At 39.2% G+C, this 10,758-nt stretch overlaps 2 protein-coding genes across 2 annotated transcripts; one reads left to right on the forward strand and one right to left on the reverse strand.

Annotated features, from left to right (window-relative positions):
• Nucleotides 1-1,184: 1,184 nt before the first annotated feature.
• On the forward strand, nt 1,185-3,920 carry LOC144663631 (lactadherin-like). Its single transcript, XM_078524639.1, has 3 exons — nt 1,185-1,605; nt 1,975-2,252; nt 3,783-3,920. The coding sequence occupies exons 1-3, from the start codon at nt 1,185-1,187 to the stop codon at nt 3,918-3,920; spliced, it is 837 nt and encodes a 278-aa protein (XP_078380765.1).
• Nucleotides 3,921-5,114: 1,194 nt separating this feature from the next.
• Nucleotides 5,115-10,539, reverse strand: LOC144662405 (uncharacterized). The gene is made up of 7 exons (XM_078523204.1): nt 9,916-10,539; nt 8,870-8,964; nt 8,332-8,488; nt 7,703-7,769; nt 6,916-7,190; nt 6,087-6,273; nt 5,115-5,648 (listed from the first exon to the last, which is right to left on the reverse strand). Exons 1-7 carry the CDS (start codon nt 10,414-10,416, stop codon nt 5,548-5,550), a joined length of 1,383 nt encoding a protein of 460 aa, XP_078379330.1. The 5' UTR covers nt 10,417-10,539; the 3' UTR covers nt 5,115-5,547.
• Nucleotides 10,540-10,758: the final 219 nt, after the last annotated feature.

Consider the following 10,758-nt stretch of genomic DNA (forward strand, 5'->3'; position numbering starts at 1 on the left):
GGGCCTTGTGGCCCCCCTGATCAGGCCGGAGCTTATCCATCGCGGTTTTCGTGGCGAGAAGCGACTAGGACCATTAATACTCCTCCCTGGATGGGATGCTAGTCCATCGCAAGGTTACCCCCAGCATTAAATTCGCCAGTACCCATTTCTACACCTGGGTGGAGAGAAGCATTGTGGCCACCGCGCAATTCAGAGTCCAGCGCACTAACCATTAAGCCACCGCTCATCCCATGGGGGGAGGGGAGGTGCTACATAGGATTGAAAGAAAGTTTTGGTAAGATTAAAATAGCGTTTACACGGTATTTCCTTCAGGTTAATTGACAATGCGAATAAAATTAGGGTACTCACGCATAACTCATATACTATTTGCGAGACATCGATAAACATCCAAACGTTGCTCGCCTTTCCGCATTTCCGGAACATGTAAAGCCCCGATCAAACGGTCATGATAGTTGATGATAGTTGATGAGAGTTCCAACTATCACGCGCGTTTGAACACGAACTATCATGCACTATCATCAACTATCACCAACTATCATGCAGTTTGGACGTGTTCAAATTCGACATGATAGTTGATGATAGTTTTTACCGTTTGATCGCGGGGATGATAGTGCATGATAGTTTATCGGTCAGTGGTTCAGTCAAAGACGGGCTCAATCCAAGATTCATGGCTGCCGCAAAGGAAATTCTATCGTTCGGTGAAGAAGATAACCGAAATTTAGATTAATATTTGGACTATAGTGAAGCTGAAAGCGAGCAAGTGAGTGGGAAGAAGAAGAGTAAAAACAACGTCGAGAAAGCACTGAAAATATCACTGCCAGAAGCAAGAGATAATGTGAAAGTATCGAAAACAAGGAAAAAACATGAAAACATTTTGCACCGAGTGATAGTGGAGTTGAGAACCGGAAAAGCAAAAAATTAAATGCGCGAGCACATTTCGTGATTTCGACAAACTATCGTCAACTATCATGGAGCGTTTGATCGCAAACGTGATAGTCAATATGATAGTGAATGATAGTTGGAAGCAGCGAACTATCATCAACTATCATGACCGTTTGATCGAGGCTTAAGGTATGATTTAAATGTTGTAAATTCTGGTTAACTTTGATAGTTTCCAGTGGCTAGTATATTGTGTGCACTGCAGGTCATGTGGTCATTCCTATTGCTTGAATGAGACACCGGAGATGTTATCGTATTTGGAATTCATTTTACTCCAGTTTCTCAGCCTTTATGTTAAGAACTCCGCTGGCTATAGCGACTGCCGCACCAGTGTAAGATTTACAGATCATGTCCTCACTGGTCACGTGATGCGGACTCTAAATCACAAGACTTTTGAGAGCTGCACATTTTCCTGTGAACTGGAGCCGCAATGCTTCAGTGTCAACTACATTTCGTTGCACAAAACGTGCCAACTGAACAATGCAACCAAGGAATACTTTCCTGGTGACTTGGTGCAACAGAAGGGAACATTTTACATGGGTATGGTGGTTCGCAGTTATAATCCCTGTGAGAGCATGCGCTGTGAAAACGGAGGCACGTGTGTCAGCAGTCCTAGCTTGACTGAGTGCAAATGTGTTGATGGATTCACTGGACTTCACTGTGAGAGTAAGGATATTTTTATCTTGTACTACCTTTTATAAACGTCGTATAAACAAAAGGTTGCAGCTACTTTGCCGAAAAATTCTTTAATAGTAATAATTTTGTTAAACGCATGCGTGTACGTTTATGTTGCTTACGACTTAGTTGCCCAGCTCCAGGTTCCCATATGGTGAGGGAACTTACCTGTTTTTTTAAATAATTTCATCATTTTTGTGTGCCCTCAATTCCCTTGTTTTCTCCACAATTTGGAGCCTCCACAATTTGGAACCTGAAATCTGCTAATAGCTATAAAGAAATTGCGACAGTGTCCCCACGAATATATAACTCGAAGCAGCAAAAGTAATTCGTGAACTAGTGACAATGTTTTTCTTTCAGATCTTCAAGCCTTTGGTATGGAAAGTGGAGCGATTCCTGATGGAAGCATTCAAGCTTCCTCGACAAAGCCTGGGTACGATGCATGGAAGGGTCGCCTGAATGGACAATCCTGTTGGATGCCTGCACAAAATGACAATACCGAGTACATCAAGGTGACCTTTGTAACCAGGGTAACCATCGTTGCCATAGCTACGCAAGGCGCCCCAGTGGACGGCTGCTGGGTGAAGACTTACAAAATTAAATATGGCCATGGAAATTTCATAGCAGATGTCGTCCAGGTAATTTTACATCAAACACTGAACTTTCTTAAATATTCTTGGACATTCCGGGAACAAAATCCATCAATTTTCGAACAATTGTTGGAGGAAACTAACGATGAACTTACATCCCATCCAGGGCAAGTAGTAGGGTACTTGACAGGACGGACTATCCCCTATAAAAAAGACAGGGGTGCTCGCGTGAGACACCACTAAAAGGGCACCGGAATCTTATTTCATGGACGTTGACCAAATTCATTTTCACCCCTTTGATTGGAAATTTCATGACTGGATGACTGTTTTCAAATAAATAATTCAAAAATAAAAGTTATTTGCGTAACAAATACAGTTACCGTTCCGGTCCCGTCATTTTTCAGATTAATAACCTGTAAGACCCTAGGTACCATGAGAACTCTAGCGGTGGTTTTAGCACTAAGTGGTACCAGTCCACAAATTTTACCCCGTAAAAGATATGACGAGCATCCCCGTCATTTTAGGGGAGCCAAATCATTTTTTTTGCGTCTTCATAGTAGCAAAATCACATAATAATAATAATAATAATAATAATAATAATAATAATAATAATAATAATAATAATAATAATAATAATAATAATAATAATAATAATAATAATAAACCTTTATTTAACCACGATCTGTTTTAAAGCAAATACATGCTTGAGGGGTCGTGTGTACGTGTGACTAACTACCTACCTAAGAAAAATTAATATTACATTGTAAAAAACTAAAATAAACGATATTATATTTTAATAAAATTAATATTTAAAATTGAAAATCACACAAGTGTTTTGGAGTTGTCTGGATCGACAAACTGCCAAAGTTAAGTTTTTTAAATATGGGGTCCATTCTCGCTTTTTTTGCAAAACTGCTTGTGGTAGGTAGCGTTATTAAAGTAGCTTGACACAAAATTTCATAAGACTGCACCTCTGTGTTGGATTGAGTTCTTTAAAAAGGACGTTGAAAATCGTGGGACAACCGCTTTTTTGTGTCCTCTTAGGTTGTAGGGTCCGTGTCTCCACGTTACTAAATCTGAAATCGTTTTAGGAATCTTTTCGATTACAATATTGTAAAACAGCTTAATAAGACTAAGTTTGTATAAATAGAGTATTGAGTCCCACTTAGTGATTTCCATCAACGTATCCGATGGTGTGTCCCATGACAAGTTGAAGATAATTCTCGCTGCCCTGCGATGCAATGTTTCAAGTGCTTGTATGTGGTCAGAGTTGTTACACCCCCCCCCCCGACAATGATGCCATACGTAACAGACGGCAGCATGACTTTGAAATAAAGGTCGAGAAGAGCTCTTCTTTTCAGAAATGAACATTTTTTCAGCAGGTTTAACCTCTCCTGTAAGACACCTTCATCATGTGTAATACAATGGCCTAGTGGAATGTTGTGAACAGTTCACCTGCTCCCAGAAAAAAACAACAAAATGCATCTAAACTATACCTCCATGATACGGACACCTCCAATTTATAGACACTCAGTTCTGCCCCTTTGGTGTTTGACTGTACTTTAATTATTTGTGCAGGCGTACCAGGCGAACTCAGACAAGAATACAGTGGTGACAAACAAGTTCCCTTCTCCTCGTAATGCCGAATGGATCAGCATCTATCCAGAAAGTTGGGCTTCGTGTATTGCATTGAGACTTGAAGTGTACGGATACTAAATAGCTACAAACAGGCACTTGCTTATGGGACTCACTACCACATCCCTGTCGGCATGTGTGAGCATGTGCGTGTTCAACTTTACTATCTTTCACAAACACTTCAAACCGACCGACAACCACTTTAATTTAGACCTGTGTAATCACAAAGATTTCTTACAAAACCCTGAAATGTCAGTCGTACAAGGAGATAATTGATATTTCAGACTATCCTTCCAACAGCACGAACTGATTACCTAAGCTGAAGTTTCTCTTTGAGTTTTTTGTTTACATTTGTTGAAAGCTGAAACAATAACTATGATCCTCTTTTTACACGGATAAAGGGACGGCAGTTTAAAAACATATGTACTTTTCAAAATCAGCAGTGCCTAAAAAAAATTCTAATCTTTGGTAGTCATGAGTCGTATGTAACATTAAATAAAAACCTCAGTGACGTACTTTAGGAAGTTTGAGGATGTTTTGGCAAAAATTTAATGGCCGAATCACGAAAACCAAGGGTGTGTTCGTTTGACCCTATTTGGGAATAACAATATATCTCAAATTGTTTGAGAATAGACATTCCGTCTGTACTGTGCAATAAAACGATTATTTCGTTTGTGGAATAATCCGTGGATTCTCGTGCGTTTAGCTATACTACCCTTCTCTTTATTTACATCGTTTGCATCCCCAGCAGTTCCAGGGCGCCGAATGTTGAGTCACCACGGTCGTGGTGTACCTCCGCTTTTCTTTTACATCCCAACAGCAATGGTTTCTCGCGCGCCGAAGGCGCACGCCATACCTAAGAAAATTTGATGAACCCATCGAGCTGAAGATTGTCACGTAATGCTCAATAAACTTCTGTGAGACGCGCCTGCAGGGAATCATGGTAGTTGTATTCAACAAAACATGTCATTGACTTGGCAACGCTGAATACAACAACCATGATTCCCGGATTCCGAAGTCTCCGAACGTAACTACGTACGCGTGTACGTCCCTATGCCACCCTCATGCACGAGCTGACCTTAACTTCGTACCTTAAAAAAAACAATAACAAATAGGGTAGAATTGAGTAAGGAAATATACAAGTGAAATATACGTTTATACGTTTTTTTGTCACTATTAGGCTTATTAGGTTTAAGATTTTTAAAGATTTTTTTTTCTCATTTCTATTTTGTAAATTTTAATTAACCGCAGGTCCACATTCTTTAGGTGACGTCATTTTGTTGGTTTTCCATCTCTTGGCTAATCAAAAAGGCAAGTTATTTATAAAGCAATTCATCAGTTAAAGTGCCGATAAAGTGCTTAGTTTATTATCGTGCGCACAAGGATTAATCAGACTGCGAGAAGTTATCTTTTCTTTACTAGGTAAGCGACATCGACCAAAGGAAATCGCGCCGGCACTGAAAAAAGATTTTCATGTCTCGATATAATGTCATGTTATTTAGCCCCAAGCCCCTTGCAATTGGGCTCGGCCGAGAGCGAGCTGTTCCCTTTACCAACGTTCCTAAGGAATACTGCGGGCGTACCGTGGGCTTGGTCAGATAACCTCGCAGAGATGTATGTGTACTACTGATATACTCAACGAGTAACATGCAAGTTACAAAGTATGTAAGTGGCTAGCGCATCTACTTTTACATGCATATGTTCTGTGTTAGGTCAAACCCGCGGAAACTGGAGTCAGTTCCTTGGTTTTCACTCCTATTGCTCCAAGTCCGATGTCCAATACTCCCATCTCGATATCAACATTGTTACCTGAAAAATAAAGATAACAACTTTATGATTTTCCATGTAGATGTACTGTAGTAGCGAATGGTTGTATAATATCAGCCTCTAGGCCATATTCAGTTTTTTTTTTATAAAAGAACGCCGCCAATTTTAAATATATTTTGCAGTGTTCATCAGCGATCTGATGACAAAAATCTTAACTGTTAATTGTAAGAGAAGCCTACAGATAAACGAGTTCAATCTGGCTACAAAATGGCTTCAAAATTTGGCTACAAAATGGCTTCGGTCATTTTCTTGTCCACGAAAGTGCCTTGTGCCTTGTTTACAAGTAATGACAGTCAATTATTTATACGGGAAATGTCTTGATCTAGGAACATAGGAGGAGATTTGTGTGGCATCGAGCCGTGCAGGATGACAGCAAAAGCAGTTAAATATATCGGAGATTATCAAGATAACTGTACGAACCAGCTCTTTTTTCCATGTGTCTGACTCTTGCGCTAATATTCCACAGGGTTCCTATCGTCAAGAGAATGATAATGAGACAACCACAGGCCAGCAGAATGTAATCCATAAATGTCAGATGTGTCTCTGATGAAGCCGGCTTTATATACTGGCGGTTCTTCCCACGACTGTATTTTTTAAAACAGTTTTCCTGAAATTAAGAAAAAGAAAAACAAGAAATTTAAAATATTTTTAATAGTTCTATCCAGTACAGGCTAACCAAGCAGAAAAGTGCTTACGGTGCAGTTCAAAAATTCTTTTTTATTGTTACCAGTTGTTCGGAGTTCGTGGTCCTTTTTCACATATCACAATGGACCCATGACAAGTAGCGTGTGTGTTTTGGGAGTGGAAATTTGTGTGGAACAAAGACAGGTAAACAGCTAACAACTAACGAATTTCAATGGACACTGCTGGAGCCTATCCCAGTTGCCGTTCCGTGAAGCGACTTGGGGTATTTCTACTCCCCCTGAATGGGTTGCTTGTTCATCACAAGTTAATCAGCATTTTGTAAGATCGCAGATACCCATTTTTACTGCCGGGTAGGGAGAGCCACAATATAAGAGAGCAACACAATCACGTGCGTGATTTTGAGCTCGAATCCAGGCCACAAGATCCGGCGTCCAGCACGCAAACCATTAGGCCACCGAGTTTCCCACAAAAGCCTTTTTTATTTGTTTGTCTGTTTATCTGTTTGTTTTTCCTTGTTTCTATGTGTAAATGCGTGCGTGTGAATTGTAAAGTTAGAAAACAAACTGCAGAGTGCTATGGATGAAAATGACAAATGGTTTCTTACATCCGGTTCATCCATTCCCAATCCCGAATCCCTGTTCAACCATTCCGATTCCATTTCATCCATCCAATCTTCCATACACTTTGTAAAGTTGTCATACGTGCTGCTCTTGTTAGTCAACTGAATTCCGACTCCGATGTTGGGTAGCCAGGAGTATTCTTCAAGAACGTCGACAATCATGAAATCAAAGTGTGCCTTGGCCTTGCAGTCAAACAGCCATATTTTGTTCACAGTCCCCTTCTGCAGGCTGTCAAGCAGTTCATGCTCTGTAGAATTTTCTGCAAACAACAAATTTAGGAGCCTATAACGTCTATTATCTGAAGCGACTGGCGTATCGTATTCGTATCACGGGGTCTCAACAGGCTGGTCTATTTTTTCAAATGATACGTGTTACATGTTACGTCATAAAATTCTGAAATCAAAATTCACTAGCTATAGGCCTGCTAAATTTTCGTTGTCATTAGGCATAAGATAAACTAAAAATATATCTTTTTGCAAATTTCCAGATCGAAAGTGTTTTTCGCTTTTAAAACAGAGCATTTGAAATATTTGAGTTTTCCGTCGTATGTGACATCAAGCTAAGTGCCGTGACAAAGCTGTTTTGTTTGAAAAAAGGCCTTTCCTTTCCATTTTCAGAAGATTGAACATGTGATACACCTCCTACCTTATCATAATGTCGTGCTGTTAATGATTCAAATTTATCCTCATTTTTGTTTGCTTTTTATGAATTAAGTGAAGAACATTACCGTCATTCATCTAAACAAAACACCGTTTATAAGCAAAAATATACCTGTGACTGATTCGGCTCCATAACAGTATTTCATAAAGTAATTTCTGCTTCCCAAAGGAACACCAATCTGCAATAAATTCACGGAACATCTATGAGTTGACAAATATTGTGTATAACTTTGTAAGATTTTTTTCTACAGCACGAGAGCAGTTGCGACAAGCGCCTGAAAATTTTTGGCTTTACTTCATCGAGATTCGAACCCATGGTCGCCAGTGAACTTATTAGGAAGGACATTGTCATTCAAAATAGTTTACTTTGTATGTCGAAAATTTCTCATTATCTGTTAATTAATTTTTCAAATGAATACTTTTTTGGTTTTTTATTTAGTTCAGAACACCTAAAAGTATTTTCGATCACCAGTTAGCAGTTTTGATAATTTTGCATTTTTTAGTTCTGAATATTGTAAATAAATATAGAAATTCACAGTAAAAAGAAACCGTTGTTGTTGTTGTCGTGCTAGTTCTTCGGGAAAACGGCGTTCATAAGCCTCTATGCTGAAGCTGTTATTGCTCAATGTGTACCATGTGATAATAGTACTTTGCTAATCACCTGCGAGTTAACCAATCAGCGCGCGCGTAAAGCACTATTCTCTTGTGTGGTATATACTAAATCAAGATAACATCTCATACCCTGCTTCCAAATATTTCATTCAACGGGCTCAGTCCATCGGCCGTAATGGAAGAGGAGATCTGGGCCGTGAATGTTGACATTAACAACATTCCGATGATCATCCACAGTGACGCGTACGCTCGCCCCAGGAATGATCTTGGCGTCTTGTCGCCATAGCTACAAAACCAGTTAAACAAATATGCAAATTTTAAAGCGGAAAATGTAGAAATTGGAGCATCTTCAAACAAATCAACAAGTCGGACAAATCTAATTACAATATTCGTGGGTAAGTTTGCCAGCTGTAGCCATTTCGACAGCAAAATGCAAAATAGTGAAAAACCTTTTGTGGTAAAACACTTTTCGCCAGTGAAATAATGTTCTTGTCGGTTTCATAGACAAGAAAATAAATTCTGGGATACACAAGGAAAAATACTACTGCCAAAAGGAGAATAAAACGCTCTACTTGACTATTCTTGCTATAATTAAAACTACCTTTTCAATTTTTTGACAGATGCAATAAATTTCTAACTAATATACGTCACGTGACGTCACGCTTACCCTACAGTTGTCATGGTAACGATGGCCCACCACAAACCTTCACGTATGCCACTCCAAAATGAGTTTGGAAAATGTCCGGAGTTTGCTTTGTGATCCTGTTGAAAAACGCGTACAGCCAGACTATTAAGCTTTCTTATTATTCAGCTTATTGGCCCACGAGAGCATCCGGTTTTTTTGGCTCTTGTTCAAGTGTCACTGAAGTGTGTTGTTTTTAGCGCCAGGTGGCGATGAAAATGGTCTTAAGTATAAGAGTATGAATTTAAAATAATTTTTCAGCTATAAGGTTTTTAGAATTTATTTAAAACTTTTTTTGTCAAAAAACTTAGAGTTTCCGTCTATTTTTGTTTCTCTTTAAATGGAATTTCTTTTAATATTATACATAGCTTTCACTGACAAACCTTCATCTGTTTTTGTTTTCTTTTTTTTTTACATGAATTGCGAATGCACCTTTACAATGGCTTACGAGTAGTTCTATAGTTTCACTAGCTACAATGGCGATTTGTTCTACGTCCCGTTGTCTTACTCGTTCACTGGTTCGGAAAACAATTGAAAAGAGCTTTATAAATTTGAGATGTGTGAAACACATGGTCAATACGCTGCCAGAAACATAACGGATATTTACCCATCGAACGCGTAATTTCTTTGTTTTCATATTCAACCCAAGGAAGTCCATTAAGTCACGTTTTTTCTATAAGCACCTTGTTTGCTACATGTATTTTATCTATGCTCATATGTTAAGTTAGGGCGCCGTTACACTAGCTTGGCAATTCTTTGTGTTGCATTGCAAACCGCACGAGAAACATTTTTATATTTCAACAGCACACCGTGAAGAAAACATGCCTCGTGACGTTCTCGCTGCAGCAAGCGTGCGTTGCACGAAGTAGAAACGAGTTCTACACGGTAACGCTGCAACAAAAAATTTTACGCGTTGCCTAGGGCTGTTACACTAGCCACGATTCCTGCAACTTTTTTTCGCAACGGCACAACAACATTGTGAGACAAGTTGACGGAACATTTCCGAGTAATCTTTTCAATAAACTACTTACAAAAAACCAGATCAGAATTCCTGATAAGATAGCCGCCATTAGGCAAAGAACAAACAGTTGCCATATCTCCTCCAATGCGCGCAAAATCTGCCCGGCAGTACCAGCAGATGCATCTTTCGCAGCTAAGACAGGCCTGTGTAGCATTTTCAATGTTATATTTGGCTCTCCAGAGATCAAGGGAAAAGTAACATCTACGACCGGACTCTTGCATCTTCTTGTCCCATTTGCCAAATGATAATTTTGAAGGCAATAGTTTGTAAAATTAACAACTTCACCTTTCAACTTCCTGAAATAAGGACTGTCGCTCGGGAAAAAACTAAAATTGAACTCGTGTTTCCAACTTAGCTTCACGCAATTTTCCAAAGGACAAACGACATCGACGTTTAAAATTATAAAGAGAAGTCGAAAAGCCTGGAACGACATTTCTATGTAAAAGTTTCCGTCTTCCTTCAAAAATTGATAACTTTTAGGATAATTTAACGCCAACAACAGTATCAGCATAAATTTTTATGCCATTGTACGATAAAGCTGTTAATACTCTCGTCGCTTATCTAACACAACCAACAGATGTTTTAGCACCAAACAAGCTGCATGTTTTTTTGTAGAATAGAGACAAAACGTCGATATGGGGTCCTCAAGTTGACAGTATGACATGAAAGGTTAGTGGTACTGAGTAGCAGTTTTTGAATAAAGAGCGACATAATCATAGTCAGATGATTATGATCATGTGGATCATAAGAGTGCTTATGATTATATTTCTAGACGTCACGGCCCACTATAGCCTGGTTTTCACTAGCAACGCAAGCACAAGCACAAGGATAACAGCTCTTATTTCACCGTGAA

Source organism: Oculina patagonica, chromosome 8, assembly GCF_052425735.1.
Source record: "Oculina patagonica isolate OP01 chromosome 8, crgOcupat, whole genome shotgun sequence".
NCBI classification, from domain to species: Eukaryota; Metazoa; Cnidaria; class Anthozoa; order Scleractinia; family Oculinidae; genus Oculina; species Oculina patagonica.